The sequence below is a fragment of the Oncorhynchus kisutch genome, linkage group LG14, assembly GCF_002021735.2.
Source record: "Oncorhynchus kisutch isolate 150728-3 linkage group LG14, Okis_V2, whole genome shotgun sequence".
Classification (NCBI taxonomy): Eukaryota; Metazoa; Chordata; class Actinopteri; order Salmoniformes; family Salmonidae; genus Oncorhynchus; species Oncorhynchus kisutch.
Window position 1 is genome coordinate 11,496,061 of NC_034187.2, and position 18,053 is coordinate 11,514,113.

Sequence of the window (18,053 nt, forward strand, 5' to 3'; positions counted from 1 at the left end):
TAAACCCATACTCCTGCCAGTGCCAGCCAGGCTCAGAGCCATGTCTTTAGCTTGCTGGTGTTAGCTAGTTAGTTAAACAGTTAGCGTCATCGTTAGCATAACTAGCTAGCTAGCTTAATTCCTACCCTGCTTGCCATGGCATTGGCTATTGGCTAGTTAACCAAGCAAACCAGACAGCAACAAGCCCAGACGAGCTAGCTAAACATTGTGTCAGCATCCAGCAGTGATCATAGAGCATAGTAACAGCATCACCAGCCCAAATTGTAATCGAGCAGGCACCAGTTGTGAAACAGGGCCGCGCTAGCTCGATTTTGAGAAATCCAATCCAGTCAGCTCAAAATTGGCCCTAATTTTCCCAAATTTTAAGTGTCAGTTGAAACAGGGCTTTGTTGAAACACCAGCACCTCCTATTGGAAGACAAGCTCAGAGAGACATACAAACATCGAACATCATCTACTGAAACTCAGGCGCTGTAGAAGAAGATGCTGACCTTTATCAGTTGGAGTTGAGCGTCCTTGGTGGCACGGTCCGACCGGCGATGACTCCTCAGTTGACCTTTGCTCTCCATGCTATTCAGCCAGCTGTCCAGACCCTGAAACTTTTGCTCCATCTGGCGGAGCTTGGCCAGGGTACTGTTGAGCTGGGTCCTAGTGTCTCCCAGCTTACCCTGGTACAGATTCCAGTTCTGCTGCAAGGTCTCCAGGACCCGGTCCTCGATTTGGGGGACACCCCAGGGCACAACCTGGTCTCTACTGTCCAGCAGGGTGTTGAGTAGGGCCTGGCCCTCCGTGCACTGGACCTGCAGCTCCTGGAAATGAATGCAGAGAGGCAGCTGTCATTGTTATTCAGACTGAACATTACGAAACATTACTGGACATTCCAACGCCGTTATACATCTCGCGCCGACAGGCAAAGCTAGGCAATTTTCCCCATGCTGAATAACATACATTTAGACAACAATTTGGGAGTATGGTCCATTATATTCAATACGTCAGGGCACAAGATCAATGGGAAAAGCCACTCTTCTTTGGTTCTTGTATGTGGAAACAGCAGTCTGTTCTTGTTATGACCTGTAGTTTCTGAAGCGTCTCCTCCAGAGTGTCCACATCCCCCTCTAGCTGTGTGTAGCAGCCCAGTTTCTCCTGCTCCTGCTCCAGCCACGCCTCAAACACATTTAGGCCTCTCTCGTACTCCTGGTGGACCTGCACCAGCTCTTCTGCCTTCCCCACCGCAGTCTGGAAACACAAAAACAAATATTTAGACATGTAACTACTACAAAAATATGAAATGATAACATGAGACTTGTGTCTTCACACAGCCACTGTGCACGGGAGGAATGCAACAAGGTATCCCTCCCGTACCCCGTACCTAAATGTACCTAAATGTACAAATACCTCGACTAACCTGTATCCCACGCACATTGACTCAGTACCGGTACCCCCTGTATATAGCCTCGTTACTGTTATTTTATTGTGTTACTTGAGTTAATTTAGTAAATATTTTCTTAACTCTATTTCTTGAACTGCATTGCTGGTTAAGGGCTTGTAAGTAAACATTTCACGGTGCAGTTGTATTTTGATTTGATAAGTCTGGCAAGTGATACTAACATATGAGAAGGAGATGGATGCTTCACTGCTGTACTGTATATACCTTGGTGTTGTCCTTGACGGTGTGGTATCGTTCCTGCAGGTCTTGGAGCTCTAGCTGGGTGACGTAGTGTTCCGCCATGTTGGCTCCCTTCACGGTGATGGTGTCCAGTAGACTGCTGTGGCTAAGAACCTCCTCATAGAGAAGCTGAAACAGACACAACATGGATCAGGCCTAATGTGAATGTTTCTACTGCATTTAAACCACAGCATGACACGGGGTTAGGTTAGTTTAGGATAAAACGAAACGTCTATTACATTGGCATTTGGTGACTTTTTATAAGGCAGAGGCACCCTCCTATTGTATTGTGCATTGTATTATATATTGTATTACTGTATGTATTGATACGTGGTTGGGATATGACTGTGATATGTGATTGTCTCTCTTGGCTATCTTAAGATAAAAGCACTAGCTGTTGTTAGTTCTGGATAGGAGTGCCTACTAAATTGTAATGTAAATGTAGTGCAATGTATATTTATGTATATTATGTATTTTATTTGTTGTATTGTTATCTGTTTGGACCCCAGGAAGAGTAGCCACTTCCTCGGCAGCAGCTAATTGGGGATCCTAATAGATACAAAAAAAATGAAATACCGGACAAGGATGTCCTCTTTCACCGTTGTCCTCTTTCACCGTTATTATTTGTCTAAAGCTGAAGCAAACCATGGCATGACACTGTGTTAGTGTCACTTTATCAAAATGTTTCACAAGGCAGAGGCACATGACAAAGATGTCCTCTTTCACCATTATTATTGGCACCGGCACCAGATATTATTTCCCCTTTCACTGTTCATTGTTTGCAATCACATTTCCCATTGACTGTCAGTAAGAAAAAGTAGTATACACTGAGTGTACTAATCATTGAGGCCACCTGCTCTTTCCATGACAGACTGATCAGGTGAAAGCTTTGATCCCTAATTGATGTCACCTGTTAAATTCACCAATCAGTGTAGATGAAGGGGAGGAGACAGTTAAAAAAAATATTTTTAAGCCTTGAGACAATTGAGACGTTTATTCATTTAGAGGGTGAATGGGCAGGACAGGTGCCAGGCGCACCGGTTTGTGTCAAGAACTTCAACGCTGGCGTTTCTTTTTCACTGAACATTTTCCTGTGTGTATCAAGAATGGTCCACCCAAAGGACATCCAGCCAACTTGACAAAACTGTGGGAAGCATTGGAGTCAAAATGGGCCAACATCCCTGTGGAATGCTAGAGTCCATGCCCCGACAAATTGAGACTGTTCTGAGGGAAAGGGGGGGGGGTTGCAACTTAATATTAGGAAGGTGTTGCTAAAGTTTGGTATACTCAGTGTAGATGACCGCAGGTACCTTGGCTTTGCCCAGGTTGGCAGTTTTGTCTCTCATCTCGGAGCATTGTTTGTCTCTTGGGTCCAGGCTCTCCTCAACACGCTCCACCCAGCCCACAAACTGACACACGTCCTCCTGGTAGCTGGTCCACTGGGAGAGGGCTCCCTCCAACTGGCTGTGAGGGAATACAGTGTAGTACACATAAATATATCACACAGTTAGCTGATCGCAACTAAAGGCACTTGTACACTGTCTCAACATTGACCAACATTCTTAAGTTGGCAGTTGTGTTCAGAATGTTCACAGTAAAAACAAATATTCAATTTGATCAGATGTTATCATAACCCAGTAAGTATTCTACTAAGGCATTCTAATCTTTCAGGACATTAAAAAGAGAAGCTAACCTTTTGCATTGGATGGAGGCGGAAAGCAGGGTATCCCAGGAGTCTTTGAGGTCCTGGATGTTCTTGCAGACTACTGGTACACCCTCTACTGATGTATTCCTCTGGACAGACTCTCCCCTTGTGACCAGCATCTTCAGCTGGATCTCCTTCTCCTGACGTGCTGTCAGCAACGCCTGAGACACATCAAGGGTCAATACATGTATTACAAAATGAGTTCAGACATCTGGAAGGCAGGAGCAATGCTAACTTAGCTACCCATAACATACTGGAGATTTAAAACAACTTTTACTCTATAATCCAAGTCCAAGTTTAGTTTAGTTGATTGTATTTAATTTTAGCTAATAAAAAGTTAGCTTAGTTTAGTTAGCTTTACTTAGTTTAGTTTAGCTTAGCTAAGTTTATCTTAGCTTGACGTAGGTCAGAGGTGGTTTGACTGTACCTCCAGCTTGATCATCCTGCTGTCCAGGACATTTTTGTCTGCTGTGGGAGTGCGGTAGGTCTGCAGCATGTGGCTGGTGTCGGCCACCCAGTTCTGCAGCTCTTTCAGCCCCTGGGAGAACAGCTGGTGCTCATTGACGATACGGTCGATACGGGAAGCCTTCTCCTGTAGAACCACAAAGCATAGCACATGTCATAGGTCAGTCTCTGTGTGTTCATTCGTTTGCACACTCATAACAAATTCAACTCAAAGTGAACCTGGGGTTTGTGTATACAAATGCCATAGGGGTCAAATTCAGTATGGAATAAAAGAAGAGCAGCAGTAATTAAGTTTACATTCTTGGTTACAGTATTTCATTTTTCAGCTATAAGATTGGAAATTCATTGACTATATACATCATTTTAACCGGAGAGGTGACTCAAACCTCAGTCTAGTTCCTCCTGCCTGCCCTCTTGCAGGTGGACAGGCGGGCAGGCAGGTGTTAGTTACCTTGGTCAGGTTGGTTAGAGCTAAGTACTGAGCGGAGAGCTGCGAGACATGGTGGACAAAGCTCTTTCTGGCCGCATGTCCATCCCACAGTAGCTGGGCCTTCTCTCTGAGCCTTATCAGCTGAACCTCTTGAGAGGCCAACTCCTCGAGCACAGACTGCAAGGGCACAAGCAGGTTATCACAGAGACAGAAGCATGCAAGCCAACACACAGAGACAGTTAGCCACGTTAACATAAACACTTACAGACCAGGGTTGTCATGACATGGAAGAAAAAGCAGACTGGGTCAATGTTATGAACATGAAATACTGACATGGCAATCAAAAGAAGGTTAATAAACACAACAGACAAAGATGTTTGAAGCTTTTGAAAACATTGAACAGGGCTGTTAAGTGTCAACTCTTTAAACAGTTATTATTTACGCCGCATTGAACACACATGCAGCAGAAGCATTTGAAAATAGATCGGATAGATAGCAGGGCAGAAATGAGCAGTGAACAGTTATGTTAAGCTTTGACAGTGCGATGAAGGAACTCCATCACTGATTCACAGTGACTGAGCTGAAATGGTGAGCTTCTATAACGGCCATGCTGGTGCCTGGCAGGGCATGGTGATTGGTGGGATGATGGGACAGTTATGAGGATAGCTCTTCGTGATTTGACAGGCTGAAAGCCATGTATACCTGCAGCTTGTGCAACTCCTGCTTTTTGGCAGTGAGGTCATGGAGTCGTGTGCTGCTCTCCTGTACAGCAACCTCTGTCCCGTTCAGCCACTCCTGAAGAGGCTCCACACTCGCCTCAAAGTCCTTCATCTGAGACTGGAGGTTCTGAAATAGGAGTGAAACACACGCACCCTCTGATACACAATTCAAAACAGGTTTGAGCATTACACAAATTGCTAAAATTGCAAAATGCTTGCTCTCGAGACACAGTAAAGTACAATGAGTGTGAATTTGTATTTTATTTTCTACAAACTGAATAGATGACATATTCTCACCACTTAAAGGATTCACATGCTGTACTTTACATCAATTGATTACCTGTAGGGCAGTCTCCCTCTGGTGCAAGTTGGACATCAGAGTCTTCCAGTCTTCTCTGGCACTGCTCATTTTGGCCCGGACAGCATCTACTCTGTCCTTGGCAGCGATACTGACCACCAGCTCACCACTAAGCACCACAGCATTTAGTTTGGAGTGGCCCTGCTCCCTGTCACTCAGGAACTCCTTGGGGGTGGAGACAGAATGGCCAAGAGATAAGATGCATTCTTTAAAAAATAATGTCCAATTCAATCAAATGTGCTTGCAAGGCCAAATGTGTTTAAGGACAAAAGGTTTCCTGGACAGATTAGAAGCGCTTTAATAGAGAACTTCCATTGAAGAACTCATGGAGGTCATCCATTGAACCTGATGGACTAGGCTTGATTTGTGTCCAGGGAAACTGGGCCTTAACGTACCTGTATCTTCTGCAGGCTGGAGGAGGCCTCACTGAGGTTCTGAGGCACATCAAAGCACTTGGCTGTGTTGATTTTGGCATTGACCAGCCACTGCTGGAACTCTCGGAAAGCGGCACGGAACTGCTGCTCCAGAAGCTTCTCTTTGTTTTGGCATTCTCTGGAGGCCTGCAGGCTCAGCCTAGGAGGGAGAAGAGAGGACAGATAATTGTATACAGCGCCTACAGGGCGGTATTCTGACTTGTATACAGCGCCTACAGGGCGGTATTCTGACTTGTATACAGCGCCTACAGGGCGGTATTCTGACTTGTATACAGGGCCTACAGGGCGGTATTCTGACTTGTATACAGCATCTACAGGACGGTATTCTGACTTGTATACAGCATCTACAGGGCGGTATTCTGACTTGTATACAGCGCCTACAGGACGGTATTCTGACATGTATACAGAGCCTACAGGGCGGTATTCTGACTTGTATACAGCACCTACAGGGCGGTATTCTGACTTGTATACAGAGCCTACAGGGCGGTATTCTGACTTGAGATCTGATTCTGCATACTTAACTTACATTTTGGCTCTCATTGACATCCGTAAACAAGTAAATTATTTACTTATCTCAACTTGGAATCGGGCCCATAGCGTATGTAATGGCTTTGCAACAGAACAGTATGTAATACACACTCCAAAAACGATTTAAACAAATGATTTGAATGTCAGGTATAGTAAGACCCCATCCATCATGCTGCTGAATGACTTACCTGTTGTACTCCTTGATATGGGAGGACACTCTCTCTGACTGAGTACCCAGGTCCTTGGAGAACCGACACAGACCGTTGAGCTGGAACTTCAGACTGTCTGACATGGGCTCCATTTTGACTAGACCTTCCAGAGTGTCCTGGGTGGCAAAGACACAATGAGAAGTTGCTTTAGAGGAGAGTAAATGGAGGATTGTGAATGTAGCCCAGAGGATATGGTGATTTTTGGAATTTCTAACTTCCTCTTTGAAAAGTCAACAGTCATCATAAGTATTACGGATCAGAGCAGCTCACAGATTACTGCACCTGTACATAGCCCACCTATAATTTAGCCCAAACAACTACCTCTTTCCCAACTGTATTTAATTTTAATTTATTTATTTATTTTGCTCCTTTGCACCCCATTATTTTTTATTTCTACTTTGCTCATTCTTCCATTGCTAAACTACCATTCCAGTATTTTACTTGCTATATTGTATTTACTTTGCCATCATGGCCTTTTTTGCCTTTACCTCCCTTCTCACCTCATTTGCTCACATTGTATATAGACTTGTTTATACTGCATTATTGACTGTATGTTTGTTTTTACTCCATGTGTAACTCTGTGTCGTTTTATCTGTCGAACTGCTTAGCTTTATCTTGGCCAGGTCGCAATTGTAAATGAGAACTTGTTCTCAACTTGCCTACCTGGTTAAATAAAGGTAAAATAAAAAAAAATAAAAAAAATCTAAGCCTTCCTTTAATGTTACATTTAGTTTTGGCATTGCAGCAATACTAAAAGGACCAGTGCAATCAAAGATGTGATTTTCCAGTGTCTTATATAGACTGAGTGTACAAAGTGATGTCACTTGTTAAATCCACTTGTCAGTGTATATGAAGGGGAGGAGACAGGTTAAAGAAGGATGTTTAAGCCTTGAGACATGGATTGAATTAAAAATGTATTAAATTGAGATTTTGTGTCATTGGCCTACACACAATATCACACAATGTCAAAGTGGAATTGTGTTTGTAGAATTTGTCTGTCTTGAGTATTCAACCCGTTTTTTATGGCAAGCCTAAATAAGTTCAGGAGTAAAAATGTGCTTTACGAGTCACAATAAGTTGCATGGACTCACTCTGTTTGCAATAATAGTGTTTAACATTATTTTTGTAGGACTACCTCATCTCTGTTCCCCACACATACAATTATCTGTAAAGGTCCCTCAGTCAAGCAGTGAATTTCAAGCACAGATTCAACCACAAAGACCAGGGAGGTTTTCCAATGCCTCGCAAAGAAGGGCACCTTTTGGTAGATGGGTAAAAATGTAAAAAGCAGACGTTGAATATCCCTTTGAGCATAGTGAAGTTATTAATTACACTTTGGATAGTGTATCAATACATGCAGTCACTACAGAGATACAAGTGTCCTTACGAACAGTTGCAGGAGAGGAAGAAAACCACTCAGGGATTTTACCATGAGGCCAATGGTGACTTAAAAAAAGTTACAGTTTAATGGCTTTGATAGGAGAAAACTGAGAATGGATCAACAACATTGCAGTTACTCCACAATACTAACCTAAATGATAGAATGAAAAGAAGGAAGCATGTACAGAATAAAAATATCAAACACAAATTAATCCTGTTTGCTACAAGGCACTAAAGTAGAACTGCAAAAGATATGGCAAACAAATTAACTTTATGTCCTGAATACAAAGCGTTATGTTTGGGGCAAATCCAACTCAACACATCACTGAGTACCACTCTTCATATTTTCAAGCATGGTGGTGGCTACATCATGTTATGAGTATGCTTGTCAACAGCCAGGACTTTTTTATGATAAAAAAATGGAATAGAGCTAAGCACACCAAAATCCTAGAGGAAAACCTGTTTCACTCTGCTTTCCAATAGACACCGGTAGACAAATTCAACTTTCAGCAGAACATTAACCTAAAACACAAGGCCAAATATACAATGGAGTTGCTTACCAATACAACTTTGAATGTTCCTGAGTGGCCAAGTTACAATTTTGTCTTAAATCGGCTTGAAAATCTATGGCAAGACATGAAAATGGCTGTCTAGCAATGATCAACAACCAACTTGAGAGAGCTTGAAGAATTTGCAAATCATGTGCATATCTTGAACAATCCAGGTGTGCAAAGCTCATAAGCCCCGTTTTAATTGGCACTTAGAAGTCAACCTAGGTTGCCTAGCTCGAATTGCATTTCCACTTCCTCCAGAAATGAGAAATGATGGGCTGACTGTTCTCAAAAAATGTTTATTTGTGTGAAAATGAATGAAGGATCCGGTGGTAATTGTGACATGTCTAACTACTGCAGTATTGCTTCTCCATGTGCTAGCTAACAGCAACAGACGAGCCCAGACGAGCTAGCTAAACATGGTGCCAGCTTCCAGCAGTGATCAACTGGTTGAAGCATATTAAGTGCTTCACTAGCCAGAATTCTAATCGAGCTGGCACCAGTTGTGAAACTGGGCTGTGCTGGCCCGGGATTCCCTCGACCCAGCTCCAATTTGAGAATTCCATTTGAGCCAGATAGAATTTGTCCCTAATTTTAAGTGCCAGTGGAAATGGGGTTTTAGAGACTTACCCAGAAAGACTCACAGCTGTAATCGCTGCTAAAGGTGATTCTAACACGTATTGATTCAGGGGTGTCAATAATTATGTAAATGATCTATTTCTGTAGTTAACTTTCAATAAATTTGCTAATATTTCTGAAAACATGTTTTCACATTGTCATTATGGGGTATTGTGTGTAGATGTGCGAGAGCAAAAAATCTATTGAATCCATTTTGAATTCAGGCTATAACACAACAACATGTGGAATAAGTCAAGGGGTATGAATAGTTTATTAAGGCACTGTAGCTCCACCCACTGCCCAGATTGGATCCCTCGCAGGATGGATCCGTATGATTTCATACTGAGGTAAAAAGGCTGCATTGAGCCTTTAAACAGTATTTTTAAGAACACCTACAAATAAGCCTTACCTTTGCAATCTGCCAGCCCTGCACAGCCTCCTCCCTACTGTTTTTCCCCTCTGCATGAGAGAGCCTGTGTCTCCACTCCTGTAGCTGACTGCTAAACTCCTGCAGGTCCACCTCCAGCTGAGCAGCCAAGCAGTTAAACTCCTGTTCGGAGCTGGCGAGTTGGGAGAGAGCAGTCTCCAGGCCTGCCCTGTTCTGCAGTGCCCCGCGTTCCCACTGCTCCCAGGCAGACAGCAGGGCTGCCTCCTCCCTCTCCACTGCCTCGAAGCCCGCAGAGCCAGTGTGGTCCCTCGTTGCAGCCCCACAATGCTGCACCCGGCTCAGACGCTCTCGGCCACGCTGCCTGGAGTCTATCAGCTCCTGAAGTTGAACATGGAACATGGAACAATGAAACAGGAAACATTCAACTGTTACTGTTACTGCCAACTACGTCAACTGTTGTTAGCTACTGCAACTGACTACGACTGTTATTAGCTAACTGACTATTCTCCATTTGTCACTCTGATGTCCTATAGAGGCTAAACGCAGACTAAGAGAGAGACACATTTCTTTATGTGAGGGTAACATGTATTTAGGATCCTGTGTGCCTCAAATATTGTGAGTTATCTTCTTATTTTCTCATCTATAATGATTACTTTTAAAATGTAGCATTGGACTAAACTACACTGCACAAAAAAATAAAGGGAACACTTAAACAACACAATGTAACTCCAAGTCAATCACACTTCTGTGAAATCAAACTGTCCACTTAGGAAGCAACACTGATTGACAATAAATTTCACATGCTGTTGTGCAAATGGAATAGACAACAGGTGGAAATTATAGGCAATTAGCAAGACACCCCCAATAAAGGAGTGGTTCTGCAGGTGGTGACCACAGACCACTTCTCAGTTCCTATGCTTCCTGGCTAATGTTTTGGTCACTTTTGAATGCTGGCGATGCTTTCACTCTAGTGGTAGCATGAGACGGAGTCTACAACCCACACAAGTGGCTCAGGTAGTGCAGCTCATCCAGGATTGTACATCAATGCGAGCTGTGGCAAGAAGGTTTGCTGTGTCTGTCAGCGTAGTGTCCAGAGCACGGAGGTGCTACCAGGAGACAGGCCAGTACATCAGGAGACGTGGAGGAGGCCGTAGGAGGGCAATAACCCAGCAGCAGGACCGCTACCTCCGCCTTTGTGCAAGGAGGAGCAGGAGGAGCACTGTAGGAGCCCTGCAAAATGACCTCCAGCAGGCCACAAATGTGCATGTGTCTGCTCAAATGGTCAGAAACAGACTCCATGAGGGTGGTATGAGGGCCCAACGTCCACAGGTGGGGGTTGAGCTTACAGCCCAACACCGTGCAGGACGTTTGGCATTTTCCAGAGAACACCAAGATTGGCAAATTCGCCACTGGCGCCCTGTGCTCTTCACAGATGAAAACAGGTTCACACTGAGCACATGTGACAGACGTGACAGTCTGGAGACGCCATGGAGAACGTTCTGCAGCCTGCAACATCCTCCAGCATGACCGGTTTGACGGTGGGTCAGTCATGGTGTGGGGTGGCATTTCTTTGGGGGGCCGCACAGCCCTCCATGTGCTCGCCAGAGGTAGCCTGACTGCCATTAGGTACCGAGCTGAGATCCTCAGACCCCTTGTGAGACCATATGCTGGTGCGGTTGGACCTGGGTTCCTCCTAATGCAAGTCAATGCTAGACCTCATGTGGCTGGAGTGTGAATTTTGAGTGTGAATCCAAATCCAGACCTCCATGGGTTGATCAATTTGATTTCCATTGATAATTTTTGTGTGATTTTGTTGTCAGCACATTCAACTATGTAAAGAAAAAAGTATTTATTAAGAATATTTCATTCATTCAGATCTAGGATGTGTTATTTTAGTGTTCCCTTAATTTTTTTGAGCAGTGTATAATAAGCTTCCCTATGATGTGTCAACAAGGGGGTGATGGACATTGAGATACTGTAAGTGATGCTTGAACATCCTCACCTGGACTTTGGCAAGTTTCCTGTTTACAGAGGTGGAGTCTCCTGACAGGTCAGACCAGCGCTGGAGCTCCTCCTTGGCAGAAGCCAGCCAATCATTGAAGTCCCTCACAGCTTCCAGGTAGTGCTCATGCTCTGTCACTCTGTTCTCCATGGCCTGAACCTTACCCTGGGGGATGGACAGCATATAGAGACTGGGTTAGGCTGTTTGCCCATAGAGTACACTGTGAACCAGGACTGTTAGGATATTTTCTAGATGCATTAACAAAGTCTGTTTCAACAACCAAACTAGATGGATTACGGCTAATAACACAAAAAGAAAATGGTTTCTACCATTATCGTCAGACTTAATGTTCTTATACAAAGGAGAGATGTATGTACTTAACTGCCATCCTCTAGGAGCAGGGCTTGATTACCTTGACGACAGCGGTAATGTCAGCGAAGTGTGCATTGAGTTCCATTCTCTGCTCTGGTCCAAAGGCCTGGTCACCTGTCTTCTCATGCAGCTCTGCAGCCGTCTCTGTCAGCCTGGCCAGTGGTGCTGCGTGGGCCTCCACGTCAGCCTGGAGGGCTCTGAGACGCTCCAGGAGATAGGCCTTCTCCTTCAGGCCTGGCTGCTGGTCCAGGGCCAGACCCACCTACATTTACATATATCGTTAAATTACTAATACATTTTAGCAATCAAGCGAATGTTCTTATTCAGAGTGACTTACAATCAGTGCATTCAAATAGGGAAGGTAAAACCACCATATATCACAATCAATCAAGTGAAACCTTCAAAATAGCCCATACATACTAAATCAGTGGTAGTAAGAAAAGACTAGTGCGTTCAGCCGAATCTCACCTCCTGCTCCACAGACTCCATCCACTGCTGCAGCTGCCCCTTACTATCCTGGTGGTTACTCCACTGGGCTACCGTCCATTCCAGACGACTGAGGGAGGATACACACATGTAGAGATTAAACATAAACAGAGGTGATAGATAGATAGATAGATAGATAGATAGATAGATAGATAGATAGATAGATAGGAAATACAACAGTGTACAGTACCTGTGACAACTCATGGAGGTCATGAGCATGCTGGCCCAGGCGTCCTTCAGGTTCTGTAACTGGGAGGAGATGGCCTCCTGTCCCTCCACACTGTGGTGCTTCAGAACCTGCTCGCCCTTCCCTACCGCCATGTTCAGCTTCACCTCGCCCTCGCCTTTCATCAGCAGGATGTCCTGGAACACACGAAGGAAGTGTCAAAACATATCCAATCCAACTTTATTTTAGTTTAGTTGAAGACCTGTTCATCAACCATGGATAACATTGCTCATTGAAATATTGACCTTCAATGGCCCAAGCTATCATATTGCTAAAGACCAAAGTAAGGTGTTTATTTTAGGGCCAATCTGAAATGGCACCCTATTCCCTATATAGGGCATTACTTTTGTGCAGAGTCAATTAGGGTCATTTTGTCTGACCTGTACCAGAAATGTTATTTTCCAGTTGATATGCCTTTCCAACCCTGCACCAAATACTTTTATTCAAGGACTATTGAGTTGAGCACGCCAATTCTTGATTCTACTAACCTGTACCAGTCCCAGTCTCTTCTCTAGCGTCACCTTGTTCCCCAGCGTACTATTGAGGGTCCCCAGTCGTTCCTTCATCCCGTTTAGCCAGGACCAGGTGCTCTGCAGGGTCTCCTTAAATGCTTCCTGTTCCTGTAGGTTTACCTGGCAGCACCTCAGCCTCTCCCTCACCCTCCGCAGCAGAGCCTGGTGCTGAGACTGCAGCCCTACAGCCGCCCGCGTCTCGCCACCGTCGCCCCGTCCACCTTCATTCAAGACCTGTGACTCCTGACACAGTCGCTCGAAAGAGTCCCTCTCTTTGAGCACTTCCTGGTGGTATTCCTCCACCCCCTCCAGTGTTGCCTTCTCAAGACCCCTGTGTTTCTCCTCAGGCAGCTCTGAGGTCACCCTCTGCTCCATGTGTTCCAGCCACTGCCTCAGCCTCTTCAGACGCCCCTCAAACCTGACAGACAGAGATATTATATCACCATGTCACAGTCAGGGACTCACATCTATGACTGTATTCCTGAGGCCCACTCCTGGGCTTCAAGGGTGCGTCTCAATATTATAAAGCTCAAAATTCAAAATTCTCTTAGTCCCCCCCCCCCCCCCCCATCTGTACTGATGTGAAAGAGCAACACCTGGATAGGCCTGGATAAATTAAGATGAAAGAAAGGAGAGGAGGAGACAAAGTCTCTTTATATTATTGAGACCCATCCCAAGTATATTTTACCCATTGAGTTGTGCAGTGCTGTCCTCCAGGGCCTGCTGGTTGAGTCTACACTGCTCAACATAGCAGTCCCAGTCGTGCTGGATGGAGGAGATGTGCTGCTGCACCTGGTCAGCACTGGCCTTAGGGAGGTGGAGCAGGAGCTTCTCCCCTTCCTCACACACCTGAGTCAGACGTACCTCCCCGTCCTCCACACGCTCCAGCGCCCCCTAAAGGATAGGAGGTAACATGTCAAGGGAAACACTTGAACAAGATTAAATCTAATCCTGGACAAAAAAGAAGATTCAAGGGAAAATGTTAATTAAATCGTTTTTAGTCAAGGCCTTAATCTGCGTCAAAGAAACCGACCCTAAGCGATTGAGGATTAATAGTATATTTGAGGGTTATGGTTTCTATGGGTTCTATGCTATGTTCGGACTGTACCTTTAGCTTCTGGAGTTTACGCTCCACGATGCTAGTGTCTCCTGATTGGTCAGAGCACTCCTTCACGACCTCCCTCTGCCCAGACAGCCAGCTATGGAACTCCCGAACCAGTTCTACAGAAAAGAGAGAGAGATATCATCATCATCATCATCATCATCATCATCATCATCACCATCATCATCTTATTCATTATATTGTCATTGTCATGGTCCCAGAGTAGTTTTGAATAGACTAGACTACTCCGGGAGTAGTCTAGTTAGACTACAAATAAAGAATAGAACAGAACAGAATAAAAGAGAATAGAATAGTGTACTGATTGGTTGACAGCCGTCGTATACCACGGGTATGACAAAACATTTATTTTTACTGCTCTAATTACGTAACCAGTTTATAATAGCAATAAGGCACCTGTGTGTTTTGTGATATATGGCCAATATACCACGGCTAAGGGCTGTGACCAGGCACTTTGCGTTGCGTCGTGCGTAAGAACAGCCCTTAGCCGTGGTATATTGGCCATATACCACACCTCTTAATTATAACCCCTCTTAGGAACCAGCCATCCTCACCGTTGAAGTGTTTTTGCAGGCCGTGTTGGAGTGAGGCCAGGGTCCTAGAGGAAAGCTGGTTGACAGACTCATAGCCCTTGATAAGGTCAGTGAGTGCACTACCCAGCCCAGCCAGCTCCTCAGAAGGGTACTTCCGACACAGAGTGTTTAGGCTCTCCCTGGTGGAATCTATGCTGCCTTGCTGGTTCTGAAGGTCCTTCTGGAGCTCCTGTTATGCAATTTACATACATACGAATTTAACACATACAACAATAATAATATAAAGAATAACAAGTGTGAGCTCTCAGAACAAGAACTTAGTATAGTCGGGAAGAGGAAAAAGGCCTTGTTCAGGAAAGAGTGAGGTGGAAAGCGATGGTGGATGCCCTATGCTCCCAAGGGGGCCAAGAGGACTAAGTCAAGTAAAATCTCAGGTAAAACCTGTTTCAATTCAATGTCTACCTACCTTGACTCTGCAGATGTCCTCTAGGTCAGAGCCAATCGGTGAGCTCATCAGGGACTGCTCTATGCTCTTCAGCCAATCAGACATTTGGGTAATGTAGTCCTCTAACTGCTTCCTCTGGGAGCTGAAGTCCCTGAGGTTTCCCTTGGCCTGCTCATATAGCTTCTGCACCTGGCTCAGCTTTTTCCTCAGGTCCGCCTCCAGCACCTGAAATAAACACACAGAATATTGATTAGCTCCTGCTGAAGTTGTATGGGGCAAACCAACAGAGGATGAGTTTACCTAAATGTTTTAGCACTATTGTTCATCCATTGCCTACCAATGGATTTAAAATGATCCTAGGGAAACTCACATTGTGTCAGTTAGTTAAAAAGTTGCCCTGAACTTATAGAACTTCAAAGAAGAATTTCCAAAACTATAGATGTCTGAAGTTTGGGCTTCAAACCAATCATGTGCTGTACCTGTAGTTTGGCGGGAGTGTCCTGGCTACAGTTGAGTTGCTTCAGTTCTGACACTTTCCCTTGCAGGGTCACAAGCTGGTGCTCTTTCTTCCCCATCTCCAACTGGATAGAGAGAGAGTGTAGGCAAAGAGAGACTAGATTTTCTAGTTTAATACAGAGATTGAACACTTGGGATTTGGCAGCTGCAGGACTGGAACGTCTGAAATTCAGTCCAACTAATTGAACTCAGCAGGTAACAGACCCTGTTTAAGTTCTTCTACTGTTTCCCTTTAATTACAGTAGTAAGGAATATCTTATTTCTGTGAATGTGTGACTCTATCCATGTATCCTACCTGTAACGCAGAGAGTCTGGTCTCCATTCTCTGACTACCAATCAGGTTATTCAGGCTTTCACTGAGTTCCATCATTGAGCTGTTGGTCCAGCCCTCGATCTCCTCACTGATCTGCTGCACGTCATCCGACAACGCCAGGCTCTGGCTCAGATGCTCAATGTTGTTTTCAATCCTCTCAGACACCTGGAATGTAAAGGGACTAAATCAACCTCTTTAAAATCACAAAAATGTGCGGACAAAATAAATCACGGGAGAACAAGATTGGTAATAACAGAGATGGACAAACTAAAATACTCATAGATGGGAAACTGTCCCAAAACAGAGAGCAGCGGATGACCTATGCTCCTCACAGAGTAAAAGGGCTGGTTTCCCAGGCCCAGATGAGGCCTTCTCCTGGACAAAAAAGCATGCTTAAGGGAAAGTGCTTTTTAGTCGAGGACTAGGCTTCCGGGAAACTGTCTCAAAGGGTTTAAGTCAAGTCAAGGATCCCTATAAGCTGTTGCTCCTGCAGCAGCTACTCTTTCTGGGGTCAATTCTTCCTGATGACCTATGGTCCTTACAGTCAGAGTAAAAGGGTCAAGTCTTTTGGACTCCAAAAGGCACTATCACTATTGTACCTCTTGTTTTTTATTCAATTGTGTGTGTCCCTATTGTCCATGTAGACTTACCTCGAGCCACTGGTCTACTAGAGTCTGCATGTCTGTCGTCATCAGCTGAGCCTCACAGTCTGGGATCTTCTTCAGATCACACAGCAGAAGTTTTCCTTTACTGGAGAACTGGTCCAGCTCACGCTGCTTGGCCAACATCTCTGCCTTCACTGATTCATGCTGTATCAGTACAGGTGAGAAAACAGTGAATACTTTTATTTTGAAGTTTTTTTATTTAACTAGGCAAGTCAGTTAAGAACAAATTCTTATTTTCAATGACCTAGGAACAGTGGGTTAACTGCCTGTTCAGGGGCAGAGCAACAGATTTCTACCTTGTCAGCTTGGGGGTTTGAACTTGCAACCTCCCAGTTACTAGTCCAACGCTATAACCACTAGGCTACCCTGCCGCCCCAGTTCAATGTATAATCATAGTAGCAATAATAAGATAATAGCTATTAACTGTGTACTAATGTAAACTTTTTGCATCAAAGTTGTATACAGGTTTATACGAGAACTGAGATGAATGTCATTATCCTAACCTTAGCCAGCGATTTTTTTGTCTCCTCGTGGTCTTTCAGAGCCGAGCCGATGTCAGCCTCAGTGTTCTCCATGGTGGCGGCTATGGATGTCCTCAGGTTATGGTATTCTCTCATCAGCTCCACCAGAACACTGCATTGCTCCTGCCTGACAACACACATCTCTTCAATTGACTAAATTGTGGGGTGAAATTGTGCTTCTGGATTTGAATTGTTAAAGTGTTCATATACTCTCTTGCATGAGCTACAGTACGTTAGATCAAATAAAATGGTATTGGTCGTGTACACAGTTTAGCAGGTGTTATAGCTGTGCAGCGAAATGCTTATGTTACTAGCTGCTAACAATGCTGTCAAATGTCAAACAATTCAATGTAAAAAATGAATAAATAAATTCAAGAATGGCGGGATGAATCCAAAACAACCCAAATAGCACTGTAAGCAGTATAAAAATGCAATCTATACATACGTACACAAGAAATACTAAGGATGATGTGTACAGCAGTAGATATAGCACAGTCAGCTATGTCAAGAATCCAGTATATAAATAAATATCTACACAGTTTGCTGCTATTTACATGCAACTATACAAGATCATTTGGTCTTCAACATTTGATGCTGAAGACAGAACCCTACCTGTCAGTTATGAGTCTCTTGGTATCCTCCCAGGTGGTTTCCAAGAGGCTGATCTCCCTGAGAACCTCCCCGGCCAGCTCTGCATCTCTCTGGGCTAGTTGCTGACCCTTGTCCCTGAGCCACTGCTCCTCGTGTTCTTGAGACTGGAGCTCATCCTCCAGCTGGTTAAAGAACCGCAGCCTGGACACCAAAGAAGAAAAGACTGTGTTACAGCCAGCTATTCACAATTCATCCAGAGATAATGTGAAAATTGAACTCATGATTGAAACCACCAAGCACA

General features: G+C 44.4%; 1 protein-coding gene across 8 annotated transcripts in view; it reads right to left on the minus strand.

Moving 5' to 3' along the window:
* Positions 1-18,053, minus strand: part of LOC109904603 (nesprin-1) — a 162,521-nt gene that overhangs the window by 75,941 nt on the left and 68,527 nt on the right. For 7 of the 8 annotated variants that reach the window (XR_004202676.1, XR_004202677.1, XR_004202678.1 and 4 more), the window contains 26 exons: positions 17,774-17,953; positions 17,144-17,288; positions 16,626-16,784; positions 15,958-16,140; positions 15,626-15,727; positions 15,168-15,371; positions 14,723-14,930; positions 14,157-14,269; positions 13,737-13,942; positions 13,025-13,466; positions 12,501-12,673; positions 12,293-12,380; positions 11,865-12,086; positions 11,453-11,617; positions 9,472-9,828; positions 6,493-6,629; positions 5,738-5,915; positions 5,325-5,507; positions 4,968-5,111; positions 4,287-4,442; positions 3,798-3,962; positions 3,359-3,531; positions 2,976-3,129; positions 1,651-1,794; positions 1,071-1,235; positions 491-808 (listed from right to left, as the gene is read on the minus strand). Coding sequence is in view for 3 of the 8 variants with exons in the window: in XM_031787821.1 (XP_031643681.1) it covers positions 491-808; positions 1,071-1,235; positions 1,651-1,794; positions 2,976-3,129; positions 3,359-3,531; positions 3,798-3,962; positions 4,287-4,442; positions 4,968-5,111; positions 5,325-5,507; positions 5,738-5,915; positions 6,493-6,629; positions 9,472-9,828; positions 11,453-11,617; positions 11,865-12,086; positions 12,293-12,380; positions 12,501-12,673; positions 13,025-13,466; positions 13,737-13,942; positions 14,157-14,269; positions 14,723-14,930; positions 15,168-15,371; positions 15,626-15,727; positions 15,958-16,140; positions 16,626-16,784; positions 17,144-17,288; positions 17,774-17,953 (4,864 nt within the window). In the remaining 5 variants the exon portion in view is untranslated. The remainder of the gene's footprint in view (positions 1-490; positions 809-1,070; positions 1,236-1,650; positions 1,795-2,975; positions 3,130-3,358; positions 3,532-3,797; positions 3,963-4,286; positions 4,443-4,967; positions 5,112-5,324; positions 5,508-5,737; positions 5,916-6,492; positions 6,630-9,471; positions 9,829-11,452; positions 11,618-11,864; positions 12,087-12,292; positions 12,381-12,500; positions 12,674-13,024; positions 13,467-13,736; positions 13,943-14,156; positions 14,270-14,722; positions 14,931-15,167; positions 15,372-15,625; positions 15,728-15,957; positions 16,141-16,625; positions 16,785-17,143; positions 17,289-17,773; positions 17,954-18,053) is intronic. The other variant, XR_004202679.1, reaches the window with a different exon arrangement.